Genomic DNA, 27,992 nt, shown 5'->3' with positions numbered 1-27,992 from the left:
GGGACCTTTGTAGTCCCAGCTAACGACAATAGAACGCTGCAGTCAGCTCCCTGGCTGGCAGGTGTGGGCCTGGCGACCACAGAGATCAGAAGGACCTGAGTGTTGGAAGGCAGAGGCCAGGGTGGAGGCCACAGCTGCAAAATGTAAAGGAAGTGGTTATGCTCACAGCGGCAGGAGAGTTCCAGCGAAACGTGGTTCTGCCTGTTCCAAGGTCCCCCATGGCCAAGTCCTGTGGAAACACAAATTCCACAGCACCCACCGTGGGGACAGAGAGCACAGGGTGCTGCTCAAGGCTGGAACTCCTATTACAAAGGCACCTCTGGGCAACGGCCCCTGTAAGCAGAACCAGAGTCAAAATTCAAGAGGGGAACAGCCAGCAGACAGTGGAACTAGGACAGGCTGAAGGACACCGCTGGAGTGGGTGACTGGAATGACTGGGGGCTGGGGGCACTGTTCCCCTGAGCTCCAGTGTCCTCAACCAGAAAAACATAACTACCGCCACCTCCCTCACAGCCGCGAACATCAAAGAACATGAAGCGAGGGAAATGCCTGGCACAGTCCCAGCTGAACAGCAGAGACGTGTCCACGCCACATTTCTCCTTTTGAGCCTGCTGCCCAGCTTGCGGCCTCTGCCATGGACGTGGGAGCCGGCGTGGGTGGTAAGCAATGTGATGACCATTATTCACCGGGTACCGCCCACGTGCTGGGCACATCAGGGCCTCACACACATTCTCTCGCTGAATCCTCGCAACAACCTGACGCAGGCATTTACCTCTTGCTGTGGATGAGGAAACTGAGGTTCAGAGGATGGCAACTTGTCCTGTGTCACAGCTGGCGGAGGAGTCTGGGTTTTGAAGCCATGCCTGCCTGACAGGAGAAGCTGGGCCCCTCCCGGCCCGGCCCGCAGCCGGGGGCTCTAGGGCAGGCAGAGCAACGGAGTTCCCCGTGGCCGCACCTCCACCTGGAGGGGCTGGGCAGGGAACGGGACACCGTCAACTTGGAACAAACTTTTATTTTGTGTGCTGGTTTGGTCGGTCCATGGCCACAGGTCAGTGGTAACTAGAAACAGTCAGGAGGAGAGGAGAGGGGAGCAGCAGTCCGGAAGCAGGAGTGGCGGCAAAGGGTTGGGGATGGAAGGGAGGCGAGGCTGAGGAAGGACCCAGCCAGTTGGGTGTCCCAGGCTAGAGAAAGAACATATCTCTGCCCATCAGTCCACCCTAAAGAGAGGGCTTCAGTCCACAGCTCCGAGCAGGCTGGTTTGGGGCCCATGCTACCATCTCTGGCCTGGGCAACACCACCCCCACCCCTGGCAACGATTCTTCCAAAGGGCTTAATGCTCTGAGCTGGGTCTGGAAGAATCTTTTTTACTACCTCCTACCTGCTCTCCCTGTACCCCAGTTGGAGCTTCCAAATCTGGGGCTCAGGCCCTTCACTGCTGGGCTCCTGTAGCAGCCATGCTGGGGCGATGTGGCAGGGAAGGAGGGGTTCCAGTCCCGGCCTGGCTCAGAGGAACACCTGGCACCCCTGCCAACAGGAGGTGCTGTTGACTGTGACCCTGAGCAGGCGGACCCCAGGCCCAATCATCAGTGCCCTGAGGCCCAACAAGAATCAGAGTCAAAGTCCAAGCAGGAGGCGGCCCCAGGGCGAGGTGAGAGCCCCAGCTCGGCAGACTCAGCAGAAGAGGAGTCACCCCAGCCAGCCAGGCAAACAAAGGATTGTCTCCAAGGGGAAAGAAGAGCCACAGCTGTCTTCAGGTCAGTGGCAAGGTCAGAGGGGCAAGGAGGGTCCTACAACTCAGTCACCAACACCCTCCACACGTCTACAGTTACAGCCTAAGAGCTTTTGGCATTACCTGTTTGGGGCTTTAAGGGAAATGAGGGAGAAAGAGAAAAGGGGGACCACTGCTCTCCATGCTGCTGAGATCCCCAAGTCGCAGAAGGACGGCCCCCTGCTCTGGCAGCAGCAGATACTTCCCCTGGACGCCCCTCAGCCTGGAGGCGGCTCCGTGGCAGGGCTCCAGGCGCACTGGAGAGTGAGCACAGGGAAGGAGGGCGCGCTTCGGCTCCTGACAGCCCTGAAAGGTTCTCACAGAGACACACGAACACATGGACAGACAGGCAGCCAGCTAGCTCCTGGAGGCTGGTGGCCAGCCACGGAGGAGAAAGGGGAAAGACTGCCAGGCCCTGACCGGCCGTACTCCTGCACCTCACACGCCCACACACACGCACACGCACACTAGATAGATAGATAGATAGATAATAAAAAGAATAAAAACTAAGGGCCCAGATGTACAAAAAAGGTGTGAGTGAGGAAGAAGGTGGGGAAGAGAGTTGGAGATGGTCAGTCCTCCAGAAGTCTGGCCACCTTCCTCAGCTTATAAATTACAACCCCCTGGAAAACGGGGGTGGGGGGAATGACGAGGCTCCGGGTGCGGCCTGGGGGAGGGCGAGCGGTGGTCAGAGTTGCTCTGGCCCATCTGGTGGAGTGGTGGCCAGAGAACGAGGATCCCTTGGGTGGTGGAGGTGGGCTGGGGGAGATTCAGCAGCCGCTGGCGGGAGTCAGGCAGGCCCCCTGGGACTTCACCTTGTGACGCTGGCCCCCCCGTCGCCGGCCCCCGCTGCCGGGCTTGGGCTGAAAGAGAGAAGAAGGAGCTTGAGAAGCAGTGGCCCATCGGGAGCAGGGCAGGACAGGACAGCAGAGGGGCAGCGGGGACCGGGGGCAGGAGGTGAGCGAGCAGCCATCTGCTACGCTCTCCACCAGATAGAGCCGGCGCCCACCCTGCCTTCCTCGCAGCTGGTGGGTCACAGGTGATCACGGTGAGAGGAGCCGTTCAGAGAAGCACAGAGTGAGCAGGAACTAACGTGTGCCACTGCTGACAGGTGGGAAGAAAAAAGAAATGAAGGAGTCAGAGGAAAGACTCGACGGGGAGGGAGAGCAGAAAGGACAGGTCCAGGCAGAAGCTTCCTTCTCCAAAGAGGAGTCGGACGAAGAGATGCTGGAAAGGGGCGATGTGAGGGCCACCAGGAGAGGACTCCAGGGGACAACGCTGGCAGGAGGTGCCGAGTGAGAGCCACACTGACAGGGCCCAAGACCACCTACCCCTAAGGAAGTGTCACGTCGGGGAAGGGGCCAGGAGGACCCTCTAAGGCAGCGTCTCTCAGACGTTTGGGCTGCAGTACGCACATACATCACTTGCACTCTCACACACACAATGCTCACTCTTACTATGACAGGGAAACGCTGACATTTTTCTATTCTCTTTCATTAAAACTAAATGCTGGTCAGGACCCATTAAGTTCATTTCATGTACGCCACATCTCAGTTTGAAAAACACTGCCTTGAGAGACAAAAAGCTCACACTTAGATAGCACTTAGGGACGTGGAGTTGTGGCAAACACCCATCTAGGAACTCAAAGACGTGGCAGACTGGTGAAGGCTGCCGGCGCTCTCCTATGGGTCACCTCCACGGCCATGCCCCCGCCCCCACCCCGCCCGAGGCCGTCAGGGGCCCAGGACCAGCCTGGGAAGCACACTCACCTGTGGCTGGAGACTGCCGGATGCAGCTGGCTGCGCAGCCGCTAGAGAGCAAGCTTCATCTCCAGTTGGGGGTGCCCCTACTGCTGGCCCTCCAGAGGGACCTCCCTCTTCTCGTTTGGGCAGGGGACCCTTTTTCGTCGATTGCATTTTAATCTGCTGGGGCTTGGAGTTCATTGGGGAATTGTTGGTGGTCTGGAGGAGCTGCAGGAGCCAAGGGGGTGGGGGATGAGACAGAGCTGCAGGCAGTGACCTGGGCTCAGCTGCCCCCGCCCCGCCCCTCAGGTCTCAGGGACCTCTCACTCCGTGGCCTGGCTGGGCCTGGGCGAGGTGGGTGGCAGGAGGGCGATGACAGGGCAGTGGGGTGGAGAGATGTCCTCTCCACTCAGCGTGCCAGGGCCGATGTCTCACCTGCCTCAGCCCAGCCCAGAAGGGTTCCAGCCTGTTCCCTGCCCCAGCTGCTCTTCCCACAGACAATCTGTGAACCTCAGCCATCTCCTACTCAGCCCAGCTCCCAGGCTGGGGTCCAGCCTGCCCAGAGCATCAACTCTATCTCTTGCTGCCCCTGTAACAAGAGCCTGGGGTAAGTTTTAATTTTGGGCCTGCCAGAGAGATCAAGTGAGTGTCTCAGGAGCTGGAAATATTTGGAGTGCGGCCATCAAAAATCTTAAGAGCTACCACCCAGGAAGGACTGACTCAGAGCCTTCCCTTATGGCCCAAGTTCAACCTCACACAAAGCAGCGAATAGGCCCAGCCGCATCCCCAAGGGCATCACAGCATGTGCGGGCAGCTTCTGCCAAACCCTCAGCCAGCCCGAAGCAAGGGGGCCTCCGAGGATGACCCTCCCCACTCAACACACTCTGCAGTCTTAGTGACGTGGATGGGCCTAAGGAAGGCCATTCTGGAGGAAAAGCAAGCCTGAGGCTGATTCCAAGATCTCAGACAGGATGTATGGAGCGGGGGTCAAACCACTCTATGAAGTGCCACTACTCAAGGCCATGGATGAAGTCTGCAGAGGGCATAAGGTGCGCTCCAGGACACAAAGAGCTCAAGCCCATGCCCCACTGCTATCCAGCACTCACTCCAACTGGACCCACTGCTCTAAGGGCACGGCCCCAGCCAGACCATCGGAGCATGTGCCCAGCATCTCAGAGGCCAACACTGGCTAGGCCCAGACATTCTCCCACCACGGACTGCCATACCTCAACTCCACCTTCTCTCCTCCATGGTCACTACCAAAGCTCAGAAAGACAGGAGGTCTAGGGAAACCTCTGAGGAGAGCAGAGAAGATGGCACTAAGGCTATACCTCGGCGCTGTTCCAGTTCTCCCAAGGTAGGGACTGGTGCCTCTGCCCCCGGCAGTCAGTAAGATTTCACAGGCTTCTTGAGCAGAGCGTTCTGTGCTCACAGTCTAGAACTGGAGCAGCCCCTGGCACTTCTTGTAGGCAGGCAAGGTGGTCTGCCCGGCCGTACCTTAGTGATGGTGCCTACAGCCTTGGTGCGGCCTTCCCGGAACACCAGCCGCTGGTCTATGTGCAGGTACTCGGGGGTCTTGATAAAGCGGAAATGCACGGTGGCCTTGTCCCCGGTGCGCAGACAGTCCTTGTCCATGCTCAGGATGGTGGCTGTCTGCCTGATGCTCCCACAGTGCACTGCCAAGGGAGCCAGGAAGTCAGGAGAGGCCTGAGCCACTCAGTGGCCTCAGGGCAGGGGAGGCAGTGGGTGAAAGCATGAAACAAGCTCGAGGTGTGTCAGGCTGAAGACCTCAGAGGGCAGAGTGAGGCTAAGCGACTGGAGGCCCGTTCTTGGATTGATCCTGCCTCACATCCTCCCACTTCTCCCTCCAGTTAGACCTCGCCTGTCCCCGGACCCACTTGTCCCTAGCTCCTGAACACAGGGCACTCTGTCTGCATGCGGGCCTTCTCCGGACTGGGGGCTTCTCGATGGCAGGGCCCTTGCCCATCTTGTCTTTGTCCCCAGCACCTTGGCAACACCACCTGGCACACTGCAGCACTTGGTAGATGTCTGCTGAAGGACTGAGTGTGAGGTCCTTGAGGGCAGGTCTGGGTTTCCAGAGCCCAGCACCGAGCTGGTACTTGGTTAGTGTTTGCAAGAATGAATAAACCACAAGCCACAGCTCGTGGGTGGAACAGAGGGGATGGTATCACTGAACAGGGCCGCGACCTGACTTTTGGCTGCAGCTGAAACTTTGGGGTTTGGGTTGCTGGAGCACACTGTAGGGGGAGCTAGAGCAGGGGGCTTCAGGCTGGCAGTGCCTTTAGACACCTACCCATGGCCTGGTACCGCGGGCTGATTGTGGTGGGGTGGTGAAGGACAAGGATCTCGGCCTCGAACTCCCAGGATGCTTGGGGATTCAAGCGTGGAGAAACCATCACCATGCCCTTCCGGATGGACGAGCGCTTGATCTGAATGAGAGAGAATCCCAGACCTCAGGGACAATAATGCCTTCTGGCTTCACCCCCTGGTCACAGAGGACCGGGACTCCTTCTGGGAACTGCTACCACCCCAACTTGGCCGTGACCTATCACTGCACTGGACCACAGGCCTTCTTTAGTGCTACATGGGAAGCCTCAACACTGCTATTGGGGGGTCAGGAAAGACTTCACACAGAAAGTGGCATTTTAGCCAGGACTTGCGAGACGGGTCAGAATTAAGTGGGTGGCGAGAGGGCAAAGGCAGGCAAGCACTCAGGTAGGAGAAACAGGGCGAGCGTGATCTGGCTGTTGGGAAGCCCACAGAAAACCCGGCTTTGCTGGTTAACTGGGCTGGTGCAAATGACCCAGGAGCTAGCACTGACCCCAATCCCCAGGAGACTGAAAGCTGAATGGCAAGAGGATCTGGCATGGACTCAACAGCCCCGCGTAGAAGGACCCCAGCAAGAAGGAAGCACAGGAAGGCTCCCAGCTGCCCTCACTGAGCTCAGGAGGCCGGCAGGCCTAGGTTTAAGTCCCGGTGTTCTCCCCGGATGCTGGGCAAGTCACTCAGGCTCTCCTGAGCCTCAGTTTCCTCATCTGTAAAAGTGAGGTCAGTAATCCCTGCCTTGCAGAGCGGCTGTGAGGACTGGAGATGACCCGGAGCCTAGCATAACACGGAGCCCGAGGGGAGTTCTTGGTTTTATCAACACTCACCTTCTTCAGCGCGAAGGAGGCCGTCTGGCCCCCCCGCACCTCCTTGACAGGCATGCGCTTGCGATGGATCGATTTGACAGCAATGGACAGGAAGTTACCCAAAGGATCTGGGCCCAGGAGCAGCGTGTCATTCAGCTTGATCAGGCCCCTCAGTGTTGTCCCTGACACCACTGTTCCCACACCCTGCAGACAAGACCCCGGTCCAGTAAGTCCACTGGCACTACAGACTCGCCCCGGCACCCCTGCAGGAAGCGCCACTCAGCCTCCCGCCCTATTCAGTCCACCAGAACCCACTCACCGGGACAGAGTAGGTGTCGTCAATCTGAAACTCAGCAGGCTCTTCCTCCCGGTAACTGGTGCGAGGGGAGAGCAGGTTGAGGAACATCTTCAGCAGATCTAGGTTCTCGCCTGTAACGTTGGAGATTTGGAATATCGGGCACATCCTAAGGTGGGGAGTGTGTGGAGAGAGAGGAAGAAGGCGCTCAGGTGGCGAACTCCTGCCTGACAGGGGATGAGCAGCACGAGGGCTCCTGGAACGGCTGCTGCTGCGAAGGGTCCCACCACCCCTTCACTGGCCTCCCAGGCCCTCTGCCCAGCCCACCTACTTCTGTCCAGACCTGCTCTGAGGCCTCCTCCTCCTATGTAGTTTTGTCTCTGAAACCTGTCCCCTCCTCTCTGTCTCGGTACCACTACCCTATTTCGAGCGATCATGACTGCCTCTTCTTCCTAAAGCACATACATCCTTAAAACCTTAACCAACTCTCCACCGCAGAAAAGACAGCCGGAATCCCTCCTCCCAACATCTCTGCCAGTTTATTTCTCTCAAATTCCTATATTCCAGCCAGACCAGAGAACACTCCCTCCCTTCTCCTAAGACCTTGGTACTTTTCTGTTCCCATGTACTTGTTCACTCTGAATTGTTCACCCCCTGCCTGAATTCCTTCCCTCTTATCCAACTACCAAATCCTCTCATCCTTCAGAGCCCATTTCCAGCACCGCCTCTTCTAGGGAATCCTTCCCAGATGGGCACTCTTCATTCCCTCTGAGTTTTCAAAGAACTTTTTTTTTTTTTGTAAATTTTATTGATGTATAGTTGATTTACAACATTGTGTTAACTTCTGCTATACAGCAAAGTGACTCAGTTATACACATATATATATTTTTTCATATTCTTTTCCATTATGGTTTGTCACAGGATATATATATTTTTTAATTTATTTATTTTTGGCTGCATTGGGTCTTCGTTGCTGTGCGTGGCCTTTCTCTAGTTGCGGAGAGCAGGGGCTACTCTTCGTTGCCGTGCGTGGGCTTCTCATTGCGGTGGCTTCTCGTTGCGGAGCATGCTCTAGAGCAAGGCTCAGGAGTTGTGGCACATGGGCTCAGGAGTTGTGGCTCACGAGCTCTAGAGTGCAGGCTCAGTAGTTGTGGCACACGGGCTTAGTTGTTCCGCGGCAATGTGGGATCTTCCTGGAGCAGGGCTCGAACCCGTGTTCCCTGCATTGGCAGGTGGATTCTTTTTTTTTTTTAATAAATTTATTTATTTATTTTTGGCCGTGTTGGGTCTTCGTTTCTGTGCGAGGGCTTTCTCCAGTTGTGGCGAGCGGGGGCCACTCTTCATCGCGGTGCACGGGCCTCTCACTGTTGTGGCCTCTCCCGTTGCAGAGCACAGGCTCCGGATGCGCAGGCCCAGCGGCCACAGCTCACGGGCCCAGCCGCTCCGCGGCATGTGGGATCCTCCTGGACCGGGGCACGAACCCATGCCCCCGGCATCGGCAGGCAGACTCTCAACCACTGCACCACCAGGGAAGCCCCCTACTTTTAGTTTTTTGAGGAACTGTTTTCCATAGTGGCTGCACCAATTTACATTCCCACAAACAGTGTAAGAGGGTTCCTTTTTCTCCACACCCTCTTTAGCATTTATTCGTAGACTTTTTAATGATGGCCATTCTGACTGGTGTGAGGTGGTACCTCATTGTACTTTTGATTTGCATTTCTCTAATAACTAACGATGTTGAGCAACACTGCATGTGCCTATTGGCTATCTGTATGTCTTGGGAGAACTTTTTGTGTCTCTGTTACACGTGACTACATCTGATTTTCTGTCTGTTATCTGAATGGCCTCTATATCTCCTATTCACGATTAGTCAAACTCCTCAAGATCAGGAATTATATATTTCCCACAGCTCCTGGAGTAGGGACAGCACAGAATAGGCACTCAACAAAATGAATGAATTGAAATGGGGTCGACTGAAACATACCCCCTCTGCTGGCCAACTGCTGGTACTGAAGACAGCGTCAGGGCAGAGACACAGGCCAAAATGTCAGGCTGCTCCGGGTCCTGTACTTAAGCAGCCCCAAGACTCTGGGAGAAGGAGCAGTGTTAACAAAATTTACTATTATCAAAAGATTATCTCTGACCAAGGAGCCGACCACCTTGAGGACAAGGACTATGCCCAAGTCAGCTCTGACTCCTCAATGCCTAGATGAAAAGCCCAGCACAGAACAAACACCCAATAAATATTTATGGAATCAGGGAATTTCCTGGCAGTCCAGTGGTTAGGACTCGGCGCTTTCACTGCTGAGGGCCCAGGTTCGATCCCCGGTCAGGGAACTAGCATCCTACAAGCCGCGCGACATGGCCAAAAAAAAAAAATTTTACAGAATCAAAGGACATGCTAATGAGTAAATGCCAAAACTGATCTGTGATTAGAGAGCTTTTGAGAAACAACCGTGTAAAAAAATTAATAATAACCATCCTAAAAATGGCTGTGTATCTATCACACAGCAGCCAGGCACGGTGCCAAGTGCTTTACATACACCATTTCCAACACTTACAAGAGCCCCATGAAGAAGGTAGTATTATTCCCATTTCACAGATAAGGACACCGAAATATCAGCTGGGATTCCAACCTCAGTGAGACCAGCACCTCAGAATCTGGGTCACCTGATACAGCCCCCGAGCAACACTGCTGAGAGCACAATCTTCTATTTCAACCAATCTCTGTGCCTGTGCAGAAGTGAATGCTCCCAGGACTTCCCTGGTGGTCCAGTGGCTAAGACTTCATGCACCCAATGCAGGGGGCCCGGGTTCGATCCCTGGTCAGGGAACTAGATCCCACATGCTGCAACTGAGAGTTCGCATGCCACCACTAAAAGATCCCGCATGCCACAATGAAGATCCCACGTGCCGCAACTAAGACCCGGCGCAGCCAAACAAATAAATAAATATTTAAAAGTACATAAATAAATAAAAGGAAGAAGTGAATGCTCCCTACCCATTACCTCTCAGAGCTGAAGTTGGAGGCTGTAACAATCACATCATCCTTGCTCTGCACCAACACAGGGATCTTGCGGCAGCCAGGCGACTTCAGCAGGCGCTGTAACAGCTTCAAGGTTTCTTAAAGGGTAAAATGGAACGAAATTAGGGGAACATAGCCTTCTCTTTGGCCAGGCTTCTAGGGCAAGACAGGTCCACTCATTACTGATGCAAGCAGGAGACAAACAGATGCACAGTGTTAAATGCCATAATGCCTGGAGAAGCAAAAGGAGGATCAAAACTTTGGGTGGGTAAGTGCTTGCTAGAGTAGAAGGAGAGGACAGATGGGGACTGTCTGCTAAGGTTATAAGTCTGAAACCTGTCAGGTTTCTCCAGAGTCTCTAGAAGACCTGCATCCTATAAGCAAGTGATTTGGGGTCCACCAGAAGGACAATGTTGTTCCTAGAATGCCCTGCTTCCTGGAAAAAAAGTTCATCTGACAAAAGGATCTCTAGGACATTTAGACACCTGTAGAAGTCCTTATGAGGCCCTCCAAAAGGATATGTCTTCACTTCTCTTCCACCATCTTTAGCAATGGGGGAGAAATGCATGAAAGCCTAGTCTTGCAACACTGTTTTGAAACCTTTGGTGGTAAAAGGTAATCAGACTCTCTGCCCAAATGTCTCCATGTATGTCCAGCTTAGATGGTAAAACCCAACCCCTTCTGCCTGGAACCATCTGAAAAGAGATGCCAGATTAGGGATTTCAAGGACCTTGAATTTGTAACCAGAAGGAACAATGAGCAGGAGATAACTCTAAGCTCTGCTCAGACCAAGAGGCAAACAGGGAGAAAGCAAAAGATTCTGGGTTGATGGACATTCAGGCCAAGGTCTAAGCACAATACAAGGAAACAGAAAATTCCGGGTAGCAGATCACCAAGGAGCCACAGTGCGTGACTGCCCCAAACAGAGAGACTGCTACTGGCTGTTGGCTTCACTTACCTTGCAGGATGTTGGCAGGACACATGTCAATCTTGGTGACCACCACAAAGACAGGCACATTGAGTGCCAATGCCAAGCCCAGGTGCTCCTTTGTCATCCCCACAATGCCAGCATTGCTGCCCACCTGCACCAACACAGAAAGAACTGTCAGGACAAGGGAGACAGAGATTGCTGCTGGGTGGGCACAGGGGCTCAAAGAAGGCTGAGGTAAGAGAGAACTCCCATCTCTGAGGCCACCATCAGAACAGGACACAGGGGGCACAAGTCTTAGGCCAGAAATAAAATGGCTGTAGATGAAAGCTGGGCTGGGCACAGATTGCTTTAACCTCCAATTTAACAGTGTGGGCTATCAAAATCTGAGGAGACTTCGAAACAACAAAAAAGACAAACTCAGTCTGGGAAAACAAAGTCATCAAAGTGGATTCAGTTTAACATCCCTGGCCCCCAGTTACCCCATCTATAAAATGGGGGATAATAATATTCACTTTAGAGGGTCACTTAGGTTTAAATGACCAAACATATGTCAAAGGTCCAGCACACAACTAGCACGAATTAGGTATTCAAGCAATGGCAGGGACTTCTCTGGTGGCGCAGTGGTTGGGAATCTGTCTGACAATGCAAGGGACAAGGGTTCGAGCCCTGGTCCAGAAAGATCCCACATGCCGCAGAGCGGCTAGGCCCCGGTGCCACAACTACTGAGCCTGTGCTCTGGAGCCCGCGAGCCACAACTACTGAGGCCTGTGCACCTAGAGCTCGTGCTCCGCAACCAGAGGCCACCGCAATGAGAAGCCCATGCACCGTGACAAAGAGTACTGCCCATGTGCAGCAGTAAAGACACAGTGCAGCCAAATAAATAAATATAAATAAATTTATTTTTTATAAAAAGCAATGGCAGCTGTTACTACTGTTACCATTCCTTCCTGTAACAATAAATGTTTTAAAATATCATCATAAAGGCTGGTTAAATAAATTAGAGACATGCACAAGTGTGCGATACCAAAGAAAGAGGAAACTCCTAACTGATGTGGGATAACCTCTGAGATATGTCTCAATGGGAAAAAGCAAGGTGGTACACAGCACGCTGCCACAAGGAGTGGTGACTGGGTCGCCGTTTGAAAAAAGCAGCTAGAAGACATTTGGGGGACATCTGACATAACATAAATACTTTTAGACTAGATATTGTATGATATTAGGGAACTCTTGTTCGTCTTCTTGGTTGCAATAACAGTAGGAAGCTGTGTGCTAAAGTATTTTAGGAGCTGTGTGCTGAAGTATTTGGGGTGAAGAGTCACAATGTCTATAATATAATCTACTTTCAAATGATTCAGCCAAAAAACCAACCAACCACAAAAACAAACAAAAAGAAAACAAAAACCATACATACACACAGAAAAACTCCACATATGCATCTATCACATGTACAGATAAATATGGCAAAATGTTAATGATTGTTGACTCCCAGTGGTGGGTTTATAGTATTCGTTGTACTATTCTTTCAACTTTTCTGAATGTCTGATATTGGAGGGAGAGAATATACACATATATGCTGGGTGATTACAAAATATCTCTAGAGGATACATAAGAAACTGGAAGTACTGGTTGCCTGTGGAGGAAACAACACAGGCGGAAGAGAGGCTTTAAGTCCTTTGGTACCTTTTAATTTTTGTACCATATGAATGTATTACTTACTAAAACAAAATAAAATTACAATTAAAATCACCAAGACATATTTATACAGGGCTTTATACATTCCAGAGGGACTTCCCTGGTGGTCCAGTGGTGAAGTCCCCTTCCAAGGCAGGGAACGCAGGTTCGATCCCTCGTTGAGAAACTAAGATCCCACATGCCGCGAGGCAACTAAGCCCGCGTGCCACAACTACTGAGCCCGTGCGCCTCAACTAGACAGCCCACGTGCTGCAAACTACAGAGCCCACGCACTCTGGAACCCACGCACCACAACTAGAGAGAGAAAACACGCACACTACAACTAGAGAGAAGCCTGCATGCTGCAACGAAGCACAAGCGCGCCGCAGCAAAAGATCCCGCGTGCTGCAACTAAGACCCACCACAGCCAAAAATAATAAATAAATAAAATAAATATACATTCCAGCGTCTTCAAGCGATGCTCTCATTTGATCATTACGATTCCCAGGTGAGCTACCACCTCACCAGCACAGATGTCCCACGCATGTTCCCTTTTCCTACACCGGGACACCTCCACCATTTCCCTCCTAATTCTTCCCATTCCCTCCAACCACCTTTCCTAACCAACGCAGACCTGCTTTTGTTCTTCCCAAGCAGGATAACAGAATGCTCTCTCTCTCTGTTGTCTCTATATTTTCAAGGTTTTTTTGTTTTTGTTTTTCTGGAAATTGATTGCCATGGAACAATAATGAAATATTTCATTGTTTTCCACAGAAATTTTTAGTATTTAGCTCATGGCCTAAAAGTCAGATAATACGTAACATTTCATCTGGGGTGAAGATATATCCGTTAATTGACCTTGATCACTGTAGCTCAGTTAGAAAAACACTCATGTTAAACTGATTTCTACACCCTTCTTAATCTCAACCCAACAACTGCCCCAAATACACCCTATGGCTCTTCCTTCGAAACCCTTTTGTAGAGCGGCTTTCCTCAGCCAGTCAAGGTCGGTAAGGGCCCCTTGCAACGTTCAAAGATATGGGAGATAAAACCACAATGAGATTGCAAGAACCTCGGGCAGAGAGCTGACAAGAGTGTTCACACATGTGCTCTGCCTCTCTTTAATCTCCGGTCTGGGGAGAATTTGCCTGGAAACCTCTGTTTGTGGGGCAACTTGATCAAGTTTGCTCTGAACAGATGTTGGCATTTACTACACTTATTAATACAGACAGCTGGAGGAACTGGGAAATGGGGAAGGGTTTTGAGAAGGATTTTTGCCAAAGGAAAACTCGCTCGCTCGCACTCTCTGTGAAGGCTGTGAAGTTGTGACCAAGGCCGTGGGCCTCACAGACTCCTACTCTCTGGCCAGGAAGATCAAAGGGGCCCAAATGCGAGCTTCGAAACATGATCCAGCCCAGAAGCCTCTGCTCCCTTCCCCTTTCAGTTCACCTACATGATGAGCTGCTTAAAAATCTATTTCCCACGAGCCTGTAAGCTCTATGGGAGCTCGGGACACCCTGTTCACTGCTCTGTCTTCAGGCCTGGCACAGTGATAGGCATGCAGAAGCTTCTCAGCAAATAGCTGTGGGACTGGTTGACACTGGTTCCAGGCTTCAGAAGAGGCCACCTCTCAGGCCCCTCAATGGCTATCTGCACTCTCGTCCATTTCCCTCCCAGGCCGCCCCCTCTCTGAGGGTGCTGCCTGGTGTCATCTCAAAGTAGCCCAAGCCCAGGAGGAAACACTTCTGAAGGTAATAAGAAATGCCCCAGGAGAAACCCTCCCTTACCCCTCTCCGAAAAATAAGAGAGGTCTGCAAATGGCACCTTGGTTTCTGCTTAGAGGACCTCCTCCTGGCCCAAGCTAGGAGAAAGATCACGGTATGCTCCTTGAGAAGGCTGGGCACCCCTGTAAAACTTGTCGTTCTTACCCAATTTCAAAGCCCTGAACCAAAAGGCCCTGTCTCAGAACAATGTCAAACACCTGCATATTACCACAGCCCCGGAGCCCAGCTGCAGCCCCCGCTCCTCGGCAGCACCCCACTTACCATGAGCATGCAGAAGTCAGGTAAATGGCCGGTCATGCCGAAGACCGTGGTCTTCAGGTACTTCTCATGGCCGGCCAAGTCGATGAACGTAATCACCTTAGTGGATTTCTCACAGATCCGTGTCCACTCCAGGCTGCCACCATGGCTGTCTGGCTTGTTTACCACATTGCCTTCACTGTCAAAGCCCAGAATGTCGTTGCCCACACTGCTGGTGCGACCAGATTCAATCTCGTGTTTGTGGCGGAAGAGTTTCTGGCGGGCGAAGCCTCGGCCATTGTCCAGCTCCCCGTGGGTCAGGACCCCCAGAAGCGTGCTTTTGCCGGCATCCACGTTGCCCACTACCGCTACCCTGTGTGAACACAAACCCATACGTTTGTGTGAGAGTTGGTGAGTGAGTGAAGTGGACCTCCGCAACCGGATCCATAAGGACGGGCTCGCCCCTGAGCCTCTCCAGCTCTCTGCCCCTTCTATTCATGGAAGAGCACATTAGGAATGCTCTTGGAGCTGTATCCAGGGAGTAGAAAGTTACTCAGGAGGAACTGAGTTCCCACCACAATGACTTTCTCCCTTAACTTCCACTAGCTTTCCCAAAGCTGCCAGACAGAAGCCCTAAAGCCAAGAGAGGTACAAAATGCTCTCCTCCGTTACCCTGGTTTCAAGCCTCCCGGCCTGACGGGAAAGCAAATGCAGCCCACAGAATGGCCACAGAACATATGGTTGGCCTCTCTCCCACTCTCTCCAAATGGAAATATTTAGGGATGAGGAAGTGCAGAAACAGAGAATGCAGCTATCGGTGTCTCTGGACACTCCTTCCATGCCTCAGGAAGCGAAAGGGTGTAGCCAACACACCAGGTGTCAAACGCTCAATCACCGTTCTGTGTGAAGCCCTAGACCCCAGGGTCATGCTTCAGGGGACCTGGAACTGTTCTGAAGCCTCCTCACCTGACTTCCAGGAAGTCATTGTCTCCTACTCGTTTCCGGACCAGGTAATCGCGCACACGGCCCCCAGCTTCTTGACGTTCCCGGAGGAGGATGACATCAGCCTCTATTTGTTCTGCCATGCTCTTCACTGTGGCATAGGAGGCCTCCATGTCAGCTTCACTCAGCCCGTACTCAGTCCCATCTGGTGACAAGGGCCCAGACGTCAGCCTGCCATCAAGTCTGCCAGTCAGCCACCCCTCACAAGGTCCCACCCTGGGCACTGACGAACATGGCTCTCTCTACCAGATACTTCAAAAATTTGCGCACAAGTAAAGTTAATAAATAATAGCCTTCTCCATTAAGCAGGGCATTCATTAATTCATTCAACAGTAATCACAGAGACTCTCCTAGGTTTTATGCCAAGTCTCAGGCCGGGTACTGGGAATACAGGTGCCCTTAGCGAGCTCACAGCCCAGCGGGAGAGACAGGAAATTAATTAATTGCAATACAGCTTGAGTGCTTTACTACAGAGCTGTACAAAGAGAATGTAAAGCACGAGCAACTAGCATTGCCTGGGGAAGCTGAGGACAGCTTTGCAGGGCGCTGACTCCAAGCTGCGTCTCCAAACATGAAAAATGGGCCTGCGGAGAAAGGAGGAAAGACATCCTAGGCAGCAGAGCAAAGCATGGAGCATGGCAGATCATGGCACGTTCAGGGACCAGTAAGCAGCTCGGCGCGTCGGGGAGCAGGGTGTCAAGTGGCGGGAGACCACATGAGAGGCAGAAACAGTTAGGCAGACGAACATCACACAGCAGCAAAACACATATGTACCAGGGTGGGAAGCCTTGGGGTTACACAGGGGAGTAACAAGATCAGATCGCTATGGGACAGAAAGATCTCTTGAGCAGCAGTGTAAAGTGAGCGCTGGCAAGCGAGAGACCAGAAATGGGGAGCCCAGTTAGGAAGTAATTCTAATAATCCAGGCAAGAGATAATGACAGGAGACAAAGGAAAATGGAGAGAGAATTTAAGAATGAGTTTAGGGACAGATTTTTAACAGAGGTGGCTCAGGTAAAATGTCCAGCAAGTAGCTGGAAAAAATGAGTCTGAGCTTAGGATGAGGAAGGACAGACCAATCAACCGCTAATGTATTGAATGCCTACTGTATGACAGTCCCGGTCAGGTACTGTCCACATGGTACCATATCTCATTCCCACAGTAGAATGGCAGCTCCTCCAGCTGTCTCCTGGGAGCACTCCTCTCCTTCCCTGGGCTCATGTGCCCAACCTCTTTTCTTTTCTGCCTCCAAAGACCTTGCAGCACCTTCTCTCACCGCCTTCCACTTCTCCCCCTACAAACAAGCTCAAGGCTTTCCTAAACTAAAGGAGACCCAACCCCTCTTCCCTTGCCCCAGCTTATCTACTGAGCTACCATCTCCTCCAAGCATCTCCAGAGTAATGGACACTTGTTGACTTTATTTCCTCACCACCTTCTCACTGATCTGATGACTATGGAAAAAACTGGTTTTCAAGACATCAGTGGCGTTCTGCCCACTCATCCAATGCCCTTTCCTTGACCCCTTCACAGTCAACACTGCTGGCAACTGTCCCTTTGTTTACTGAGGCACTTCATTCCCACCCTGCTTGCCTATAACCCAAACTCTTCTGATTCACCTCCTGGCTCTCTGGGTCTTACTTCTGTCTCCTCTGCTGGCTATTCCTGCTGCTGTCCCCAAATGCCAGTCTTTTTCAGTAGTTAGTCAGTGCCCTTCTTCTCTATCCTTGAAACATTCCCCTTGGCCTTCTCATTCTATGGGTTCAACTGTCATTTTGAAAACTATGAAAACATTCATATCTAGTCATTCTTCCCAGAGCTCCATCCACACCCTTTTTAAACAACAGCACAAAAACTAACACCATTAATAAAGCATTTTAGTCCTCCCTGCAACCCCATTAGTTAGGCATTACTGTTCCCATTTAATAGTGGGGAAACAGAACCTAGAGGTCTCTGTGCTGGGAGGGAGCAGAGGGGCCGTGTGAGCCTGGGTCTTCTGATTCCAAACCTAGAGGCTTTTCCTCTGGCAAGGGCTCCTCTTAGTGCCAGACCAGTTCCTCCTCTTGCCTTACCTATTTCTAATGACACCACTATCGTTCCAGTCACCCCAGCTTAACACTCATCACTCCAGTCCTGCCCCTTTCCTTGTCCCTGCTCTCCTCTTTTTGCCAATCCAATGCCACCAGCCTGATTTAGGCCATTATTCTACCTGAATCGCCACAAGAGATCCTTAACTGGTCTTAGCAAATCCAGTCTCTGTTTCCGACATACAAGCTCAAGGTCCTAAAGAATGCACAGCTCTGACGTTGTCACTTCCGAGTCAAAGCCTTGGAAGGGCTCCCCAGGCCCAGCAGCGCTCAGTTCCAATTCCTTAGAGGCTTCCATCCCCCTCCCCCGCCCTCCCCTTCTAAGCTTTGTTCCAGTGCAGGTGGCCGAGTCACCATCCCTCCATGTCTCTGCACTTTTCTAGCTCTATACCTTTGCTCATGTATTTCCTGCCCTAGAAAGCCAATCAGCGTATCTCCACTTGTCAAAATCCTACCCATTCTGCTCCCTTATGAAGTTTACCATATGGAATAGAGTTTTGGATGCGTGTCTTCCCCTGCTATACACAAGCATCTCGAGGACAAGGGCCATATCTCAAACATTCCTGGACGCTCCATGGGGGTGCCTTTCCTATACCAACTCGTCAAACGTCTGTAAAATGCAAAACAAATGAACAAAGAGGATGCAGTCGAGCCAAGGAGTTTCTTTTTCTTTTTCTTTTTCTTTTTTTGGCTGCGCCACATGGCACACAGGATCTTAGTTCCCCAACCAGGGATCGAATGCATGCCCCCTGCAGCGGAAGCACGGAGTCTTAACTACTGGACCGCCAGGGAAGTCCTGCAAGGAGTTTCTAAATGCATGGCCAACTGCGCTCTGGAAATATTCTGGGTTAGAGAAGGTCTCGGAAGCATCCCTAAGAGAAGGCCAGCTAGCCCTGCCATTCTTGCCAGACCCCCAAATTCTATCCAACCTTTCCTGCTTCTGGTACAATGAGAAGCTTTCAGATGCTACCCCACACCAGCAGGCAATCACCAGTGTCACCTCATCCATCCAGGGCTCCCAGAAATGCACCCAGTCACATTACCCTTCTCCAGCACGCTCTATACTCCTCACTCTGTACGAGTGGAAACAAAGGCCAAGGAGAAAAGCCGCAGAGGTGCAATTACTAAAGGCCACATATTCAGCCATGCAGGAACCTAATCAGATCTCAGTCCTGCCACTGACTTACCTTTCTTATATGTACTCTCCTGCTCAACATAATGCAAAGGCTCCCCCAAATTTTAGGATAAAAGTCTAAACGCTTTGGTATGGCATTCAAAGACCCTCAGATCTGGGCCCTGACTACTGGGAGACTGGGTCCAGTCTCCCCTCCTGACACTCCCAACCTCACATTCTACATTTCCTACTCTACTGAATCACTCCTGGTCCACCAAATACTCCACACTCATCAATGCCTCCATGCCTCTGTGCTTGTGGCTTTCTCTGCTCACTCACTACTGCCTCCACTCACCTAGAAAACTCCTACTCATGCTTTAGAATTCACTGAAGGGGCACCTCCTCCTTTGGAAAGACTTTTAAGTCTTTTCTAATCCTCCCACAAAGATGTAACACTCCTCCCATGCTCCCTGAACTTTTAATGCAGTACCTGGGTCTTAGAAAGTCACGATTTAATATGTGAAGAATGAACAAGGCTCTTTTTGAAAGAAATCTCATGGTAAATCATCTATAACCCGGAACCCTTAAAAAATCACTACTGCAACTATTAATACTAGCTAACATTTATATAGTGCTTACTATATGCCAAGTGTTAATCTTCACCATGCCACCATGGACTAGATTCTACTATTATCCCCATTTTAAGACAAGGAAAAGAATCAGTAGGCAAACTTAGACCCACCAGGTTCCAGACCCTGAACTAACTGCTAGGTCACATTGCCTCCTTTTAAAATATCAACCGTAACTTAAGAATGTATACTTAGGGACTTCCCTGGTGGTCCAGTGGTTAAGACTCTGTGCTTCCAACGCAAGGGGTGTGGGTTCAATCTCTGGCCGGGGAACTAAGATCCCACATGCTGCACGGCGTGGCCAAAAAAAATAATAATAATAAGAGAAAAAAAGAATGTATACTTAAAGAGCACATTCCTCCACCCTGCTTCGAATTTTTTTAAAGTCTAATTTATCCCTACAAAACTTGCCTCAGGTTGTGGGGGCAGTGGTGGTACCATCCGCCCGATTTTATAGATGAAGGAAGCGTCAAACAGAGGGCAAGCACCAAGCACACACAGAAAGTCAGGGATGAAGCTGACCCAGGGGGCCTCGCATCTCTTTTAGTCTTCTGCTTGATCTTCAACTTGTTTAATTACAATCTCTTTCTGCCCCTAAAGAATTCCAGCAGGAAGGAGTCACTATGAATCTAATAGCATCCAATTGGTAGATGCAAAGATAATGCTTGGGTGTGTAAAATACGTGTTAATGAATGTTTGCCATCTTGTTATGCTGTGCCACGGGAGGGTTAATTAACTGTGAGCCACCGAGGTATGGTAAAGTTCAGTAAGAGTCCACATTAAAGAATAAGCAAAGAGTGGGGGCTTTAAGAATCTGGGTCTTCAAAGTACAGTCCCAACACTTGTCAGAACTGATCTAGATGTGGTTTCTTCAATTCTATAAGCTGGAAGTGACCTTTGAGTGGTTCATCCTATTACAGGAGGCCAGGTGTGCACCTGACCCCAAAGCTTTCAAAAGCCTACCAATGATCCCCCAGTCACCAAATGGAATGGCTTTTTCTGAACCTGACTCTCCCTGCTGTCTCTGTAACACTTGACAATGCTGGCCAACTCCCTCTCTTTCTTTCTTTTCTTTCTTTCTTTCTTTTTTTGCGGTAAGCGGGCCTCTCACTGTTGTGGCCTCTCCCGTTGCGGAGCACAGGCTCCGGACACGCAGACTCAGCGGCCATGGCTCACGGGCCATGTGGGATCTTCCCGGACCGGGGCACGAACCCGGTAGGCAGGCAGACTCTCAACCACTGTGCCACCAGGGAAGCCCCTCCCTCTCTTTCTTGACAGAACCTCTTGGTTTGCCTATCTCTCTGACCATGCCTTCTTTAAGGTGGTAACACCTAAAACTGGGGAGGTGGCAGTAAATACAGAAAGGAAAGGATAGATATGAGAAACATTTCAAAGGAAGGCAGAGCAATATTTGGAGATCAAACCCTTCTTCCTTGTGTCATTATTGCAGCATTTCCAAACACTGTTTTCTACTGAGGTTAACTATGTATATGCCATCTCTCCTTCTTGGGACAGAGACCAGATTTTAAGTATCTAAAAGTGCTTTGCAACAGTATCAAGACCTTCTAAGATACTTAATAGATATCTGTCAAATAGTTCAAGACAGATTTTGAGATTTCCTCCATCTTAGACTCAAACTACAAAAGAACTATTACCTGCCTTTACAAAAGCTACATTCAGCAAAGAGAACTAGTCCCTTAATGATGCATCGAGGCCTACTTAGGCTTCTTGTAAAGATGACAGAGATAAGATCTGGTACAGGCTAAATTCATAATTATTAAACAAGTCCAGCTGCCATTTCAGCAAAGATAATGTCTTAATGAAGATGAGAGTAAGCAGGCTTTGTATTGAGGATATAAACTAGGAATGACCAGGGGGAAAAAAGCCCAGGATATAATCTGGGATTCTGTCATGGGGGCTGCCTTCCTCTAAAACAATGGGTCCCATTACAATGGAATAAGGGGCTGGGAGGACAATAACAAGTCCCTTCCAGAATAGCAACAAGCCTACATGTCTGATGGGATCTCACAGGGAGAAAAGAGGACCTCTGTTATCACAGCTATCCCTACCGAATGGTCAGTATGGTCCAGGGCAAGGCAGCCTTGCTGAAGAGAGGAATTCTGGATGTCCTTTCCTTGCTGACATCAAGAAGTATCACAGGGGTTCTCTGCTAAGCAGGCAATAAGTAGCAATGGGATCTGCAAATCGGGCTTGGAGGGGAAGACTTAGAGCTGCCTAGGGAAGGCTTAATTCTAGACCTAACTGTGACTTACTCTTACTCTATCACCTCGGACAAGAAGTTTCCTTGCTTTGTGCTTCATCTCCTCTTATGCAAATGTAGAGTACTGGAGGTAGAAAAGCAGCATCTGTAAAACCGCTTGGAAAGTGAATTTTTAAAAAAGTAAAGTGAAAGGAAAACTAGGCTCACCTGATCCCTGCCCAATGACATATATGGTCTCTCCGCATCCCTCGTCCATCCTCTCCCACATTTGCCGAAGGAGGCTGTCATACTGCTCTGATGTAGGGCTCACTAGAACCAGCTAGAAGAGAAACCAACAGCCTTAGGACCACACTTACTAGAAGAACACCACAGCCAAAGCAGATCAAGAGCCTGACCAAAGACCCTGACTGAACCCCACAGCACCCTGATCTAAAAGAGCTGGGCAGCCCTCTCATGCCCTCTCTGCCTCTCCTTAAATAGCCTTTGAGCCCAAGGCCTTATGAGAGTTGAGTTATATGAAGTACTGAAATGAGTATGTCTGAACCACAACCCACAGAAAAGAGGGTGTGAGCAGCCTGCCTCCTGCTGCTTAATGGGAGGGGCAGGATCCACAATGACTGAGAATCTGGCATTGTAGGTAGAAATTAAACGAGTAGTGCTTTACACCTACATGCCAAAGTCTTCTACCTGCAGCTTGCAACTCACAGAGATCTCCATCCAAGGCCAATGGTTCCCATAATAACATAAGAAGTCTGTTCCAACTTGCCTTGGCTATCTCGATTATTTAGGAATCGGCAGTAAAAACTGCTGCAAGACTCATCTTTATCAACAAAACACATTACCCCTAAGATGGGTATTAGCACCGTCATTTTGCGAATTTCTGCGAATAACATTAAAATATCAACCACTTATCTGAGGAGGCCATTTACCAACAGGCATGTCAGATCCCATTCTCTAACCACTCATGTGTGACCTTGGACAAAGAACTTAACCTCTGAGTCTCAGTTTTTTAATCTACAAACTGGAGATACTACTACCTACATCCTAAGGCCACTGTAAAGACCAAATAAGATAACATGTAAAGCATCCAGTCCACAGCTCAGTAAGTGGTAATTACAATTTTCTTCACCCAATCATCCTAGAAAAAAAATCTTCCTGGATGAAACTAGCCACCACAGTTCACTAACTGCTTCTCCTTTTGGAAGCTCTCAGAGCCTTATGTCCATCCCCACATTTAATTGTAGCAAGTATATAAACTTATAGCTTCTAATCTTTTCCTCAGGAATCAATCTGTTCAACCCCTCTATTCTCTCCCTTCACATCAGTTTTTCTTTTCAATATCATCAGTATTAATCTACATATAGCTTCTCAACTTTAAAATACTGAGAAGGACTTCCCCAGCTACATGATGAAGCAACACTTCCCTATCCTGGAACATTAAATAAGTTGGTCAGGAAATAGAGGTACTACTCTCTGCAACTCTGCCCTGCAACTTCCCACTGTTTTCAGGCTTCTTCAGCACCTTGGCCATGAATTGACATCTAGCTCATCTGCTTGAGTCAAGTGTATCTCTTACAATTTCCTGAGTTGACTCATCAGAGCTTATACTTTGAACCTGGGTGCTCGGACTTGTGCATCGTGTCCCATTACCTCACACATTTCCCCTGACCATCCTCTCTGAACTTGGCCAGCCTCGTTATGGCATTAGAGGCACCAGACAGGACCACTGTGACAAGGTGCAGTACCGGCTTCTAAGTGCTCAGCAGAGACTAGAGGGAGAGATCAATTAGCTGCAAGGTAAAGTTCTCTCCTGTTTGGACCAAGTTTCATGCAATTTTGCCACCACAGACTAGAAAGTCACAAATGTTTTCAAAAGTCGTTAAACTTCTCTACTGTAGGTATTCAACAACAGGTAGGAGGTGGTATCGGTGTTCTATCTTGCATCAGCTGCTATTTAATCTGCACAGGGAATTATCAGTTTATTCAGTTCACTTCCAACATTTACTGAGTAGTATGTAACCGGCAGTATAGTAGGTTTCTTACATACAGTTCTCGTTTTTACAATGCATCTGTACTAAAAAGATGATGGAGCTGGAGAACTGAGAGGTTAAGAAACTTTCCCAAGGTCACAGAGCCTTTTTAACTGGCAGGGCAGGAAAGGGAACCCAGCCCTGTCTGACCCCAAAGTTGGCATTCTTTCCTTTAGCAATGTTAGGCACCTTCGAAACACCAGTCCCAAATTATACTTAATTTTTTATTCCTCCCACCCCCAACGCCAAGCAGAAGATGAGCCCTTAAATCCTGCCCACCTTCTCAAGAGCTCAGAAGACACGATTTAAATCGTCCTTCATTATTCCAGTCAAACAACATAAGGTCCCACTCCCAGAATGGCGAAATGATGGGTCACTGCCCATCTTTCACTTTTGTTTTGGGTGGGTTTGTAAAGTAGACATTCTTCAGACGTCCTTCTCCCGGACTGAGCGACTACTTAATGTTTCCTCTCCCAACACCAGGAAGAGCCGCAGCTGACTCCCTGCTCCCCTCTCGGACTACATGATCCTCCCGCGCGCCCTGCCCAAGCCACCTCCGACCCTGGGCTGCCGTGGACAGTCCACGGGGAGAGCCACCCTCGATCTCAGGGGAGGCGGCACCGCGTGGGGACGACCACTACGCGAGTAGCTGCCGGCGTCCGGCGCCCGCGTTCCACGTGGCGGAGGCGAGGGGTTGTGATCCCGGCGGGAGCCGGACGGCGGGAGGCCGGGTGGGCGCCGCCGGGGAAGGACAGCGGTGCGGCGGGCCGCCGGAGCCGCCCCTCACCGGGGAGCCCGCCGCGCGTCCCGCACTTACAGGTGGGTGGGCTCGGCCCCTCCTGCCCCCGCCGTCGCCCCGGAGACTGCGCGGCCCCACCGCCCGGTACCCCTCGGCGCCCGGACGGTCCCCTCAACGCCGGCGCCGGCGCCCGGGCCTACCTTGCTGGTGAGGTCCAGCTCCGGTTCGCCGTTGAGCGCCTCGCCGTCCTCGCTGCAGTCCGAGTCGAAGCCGCCGTGGAGCCGGGCGGCAGCCGCCGCGGCCCTGGCCGCCCCCGGAGAGCTGGGCTCGGGGGCGAACATAGAGGCAGGGACCGGCGAGTCCATCGGGAAGCGACTCCGCTCCGCCGCCATCTTTAATAACTTAGGCTAATTCGTAGCCGGCCTCTCCTCCCTCCCCAGCTCATTTGCCTAATCTATGCGCAGCCCCGCCCCAAACCTTATCAGAATAATTTATGCGAAATTTCTCCAGCCGCGTAGAGGATGACACGTATCTCTAGCTAAGAAACAAACGACCAGGCCTCTCAGCCACCAATCGCTGCAGCTCTTTCAAATACATAATGAATAATTAATGAGAGCCAAAGCCCAACAACAAATGTCTGAGACGTCACGCGCCTTGATCGTAACTTGGGAGGGACAGCACCATGTCCACGCTACCTGCCAGGAGCCTTCCCGCCAATGGGAGCAGAGCAGAGCACGACTGACACAGCAGCCATACAATGAGAGAAATACACACAACGCTTACCTTCACCGCCCATCACTCTCCTTGTTTTCAGAGGCAGTGCTCAGCTTCCAAATCCTGCTGCTAGGCAGTCGGGGGCGGAGAGCCTTCCGATGATAGACAGGTGAAAGGCCCAATCCAGTCTTCGGACAAGTCCCGCGCCTCGGGCCACCGCCCACGGAGATAGTAAACTGCGCAAGGCGCCTCCCCCTCAACTCAGTGACTCCGGGCAGTCACTGAAGACTGATCTTCGACCTGCTGGCAGTCTCCAGGCAATTTAGGATCGATGTCTGGAATACTACGGCAGCCAGAGCGCGGCAATTAACTGAACGCTGACCTTAGGGAGAATTCTCCATTCATTGCCTCTGCGGAGAGAGCAGTTACACGACCAAAATGAGGCAACTAGCTCAACAGAAGCCAAAAGTACCTCAACACATTTGTGAACTGTAAGGCCGAGATCTAGAGTCTGTTAAGGTAGTTTCCTATGGATGATTCTTCCTGTGTCATCAGCTGTGTAAAACCCAACCCAAAACACTATCAACAGAAGTTTTACTGTCTTGAATTCCTCTTCCAAAAGACTGAAGAGCTTGATGAAATTAGGGATTAGTCAAACTCTAATAATGCTGGCCATGGCCACTCGTCCCAGGCAGCAAGGAAGAAAGAGCAGCCATTTCAGAAGATAACATACCCAGATTTAGGGGTTTGGAACACAAGATTTTGTGAGCAAGAGGCAGGGTTCCAAAGAGCCTTCAGTTTCAGGGATCTACTTGAGAGTTAAGAGGCAACTTCTTGTTCCTGTTTGCAACTACGATCAAATCTTTTTTTTTTTTTTTTTTAATATTTGGCTGCACCGGGTCTTAGTTGCATGGCACACGGGATCTTAGTTGCTGCATGCGGGATCTAGTTCCCCGACCAGGGATTGAACCCAGGCCCCCTGCATTGGGAGCCTGGAGTCTTAACCACGGGGCCACCAGGGAAGTCCCCAATCAAATTTTATCTGTACAAACACAGGTGAGAATCTAGGATGAGAAGCCATCCAACTCCAAAGGTCTTGATAATAGTTCTTCAATTTTTTTTTTTTCTGGTGAAATTGCTCACCGCCATCCTACATATGCCTCTATGAGGTAGATAAAAATATTAAAATCTCAATTTGGCAGAAGAGCCAAATATTGTGGCATTATACTCCAGAATAATAGTGATATTTAGACTCTTACCAACTGGCTCTTCTAGAAAAAGTTCAAGTTCAGAATGTGCTGACACCTGATGGTAAGCTAAAAAACATGCCCTTCTCATTACAGGGCTTTACCCAGAAAAAAAAATATTCTCAGAGAAGGTGCTTTTTGAATTGAATAGAGAAATCTGAAATCACATTTTAGAAAGGGAATTCCTTACCATCTTTACATCCTCTTTCGGAAGACAGGTTAGAACCTAGGTTCAAATCCTAGGTCCACTATTTACTAGCTATGTGACCTCAAGCAAGTTAATTAACCTCTCTGTGCTTCAGCTGTCATCTCAAAAAAAAAAAGTACCTACCTAACAGGTTAGCAGTAAATGAGTTAATATAAGCAAAGCACTTAGAAGAACAATGTTTGCAAGCCTCAATTACGAATCATACACAAATAAAACTGTAATCCTTAGATGGCTTACAGATAATAAAAATTTAAGATGATTCAAAAGTTGTCTGGACGAGGGCAGAGGACTCCCAACCACATGGTAGGCACACAAGCAAGTATGTTAAGTGATAATTCTGTGTTTAGTGTAATGGTGTTGTTAAAAAGAAACAAGCCCCAAATGGAGTCACTTGTGTTGAGCCCCACCAAGATTTAACACCTAACCTAACTGCAGTTTCAACCTCTATCAGGAGTAGAATCTTAAACCAATCACTCTGGAATTTCCTGAACAACACTAGTGAGGTAATCTGCCTGATAAGACCCCTTGCTTCCTATAAGGGAATGTGACCTTCCCTAATACAATCCACTCTTTCTTCTGCCTATTGAAAACTTTCCATTTTGCACAACTCCTAGGGGTGCCTTTCTATTTACTAGGCGGGATGCTGCCCGATTCATGAGTTGTTCAGTAGGCCAAGTAGATTTTCAGATTTACTCAGTTGATGTTTGTGTTTTAAGTGTTGAGCTGTGTTGAAGCAGGATTAAAGAAATGACTGAATTAAGTGTGATCTTTTCTTTTATTGTTTTTCCAACTTTCTGAACAAAAATCCAAAAGGATAGCAACACTAAAGTGGATGATGAATATTTGCTGAAGCCTTCCACATGTCTTTGGGTAAAAAAAAAGGGAAAACAATCCATGTGGGACTGAGTTCATCTTCCTGACACACACAATGCACTTACGCCTTAAGAAAACTCAGAGGAAAGCTCTACGGCCGCCACTGTGAGACCAGACGGGAACCCGAAGGCAAAAGGGCAGTGGTCTGTGAGTAGCAAGCCGAAATACGACACCAAGGAACTGAAATAGGATTATTCCACTTGAAACGTGACTCCCGGCGAGGCACTTACCCTCAGAGTTCCCGGAAAGTGAGGGCGGTCGGGCCCACTAAACAAGAGAATTTGCGCCCGACCGCGTCAGTAAGGTGCTTTGAAATCACCTGGCGAACGGCATGCTAGACAAAGATAAAACGGCCAGCGCAAGTGAAACTAGTCCGGGTTCGCGAAAGCACTCGGCCCAAAAAGCCTGATCAGAAAGACGGGAGGGCTGGGGAGAGTCGCGAAGTGTAGCCCCAGGCTGGGTCGCCGCCCCGGAACTGAGCCAACGCCCGTGGGACGAGAGGGGCGGGACAGGCATCGGGGCGGGAC

At 50.3% G+C, this 27,992-nt stretch overlaps 1 protein-coding gene across 5 annotated transcripts; it reads right to left on the bottom strand.

Annotated features, from left to right (window-relative positions):
* Positions 1-62: 62 nt before the first annotated feature.
* Positions 63-27,947, bottom strand: GTPBP1 (GTP binding protein 1). 5 transcript variants are annotated; one of them, XM_033405078.2, is made up of 13 exons: positions 27,696-27,947; positions 24,624-25,547; positions 21,862-21,973; positions 15,572-15,752; positions 14,630-14,978; positions 10,941-11,064; positions 9,966-10,080; positions 6,982-7,126; positions 6,684-6,866; positions 5,825-5,960; positions 5,008-5,186; positions 3,538-3,738; positions 63-970 (listed from the first exon to the last, which is right to left on the bottom strand). In XM_033405078.2, exons 2-13 carry the CDS (start codon positions 24,813-24,815, stop codon positions 917-919), a joined length of 1,971 nt encoding a protein of 656 aa, XP_033260969.1. In that variant the 5' UTR covers positions 24,816-25,547; positions 27,696-27,947; the 3' UTR covers positions 63-916. The 5 variants fall into 5 exon arrangements, with proteins under 5 accessions (XP_033260969.1, XP_049550711.1, XP_033260970.1 ...); XM_049694754.1 differs by lacking the exon at positions 63-970 and adding an exon at positions 995-2,631; XM_033405079.2 differs by lacking the exons at positions 63-970; positions 3,538-3,738 and adding an exon at positions 995-2,631.
* Positions 27,948-27,992: the final 45 nt, after the last annotated feature.

This window comes from Orcinus orca, chromosome 11 (assembly GCF_937001465.1).
Source record: "Orcinus orca chromosome 11, mOrcOrc1.1, whole genome shotgun sequence".
Taxonomy (NCBI): Eukaryota; Metazoa; Chordata; class Mammalia; order Artiodactyla; family Delphinidae; genus Orcinus; species Orcinus orca.
Note: the sequence above shows the minus strand (reverse complement) of the source record. Positions and strands in the feature narration are given on the sequence as shown.

What these genes read in the sequence shown, in the direction of transcription:
- GTPBP1 (XM_049694754.1), bottom strand. Translation starts at nt 24,815, where the DNA reads ATGGCGGCGGAGCGGAGTCGCTTCCCGATGGACTCGCCGGTCCCTGCC. An exon ending in AGCTGGACCTCACCAGCAAG is followed by an intron (nt 21,974 to 24,623) that starts GTAGGCCCGGGC and finishes TTTCTCTTCTAG; the next exon opens with CTGGTTCTAGTGAGCCCTAC. An exon ending in CTGTAGGCACCATCACTAAG is followed by an intron (nt 3,739 to 5,007) that starts GTACGGCCGGGC and finishes TGGCTCCTGCAG; the next exon opens with CTCCTCCAGACCACCAACAA.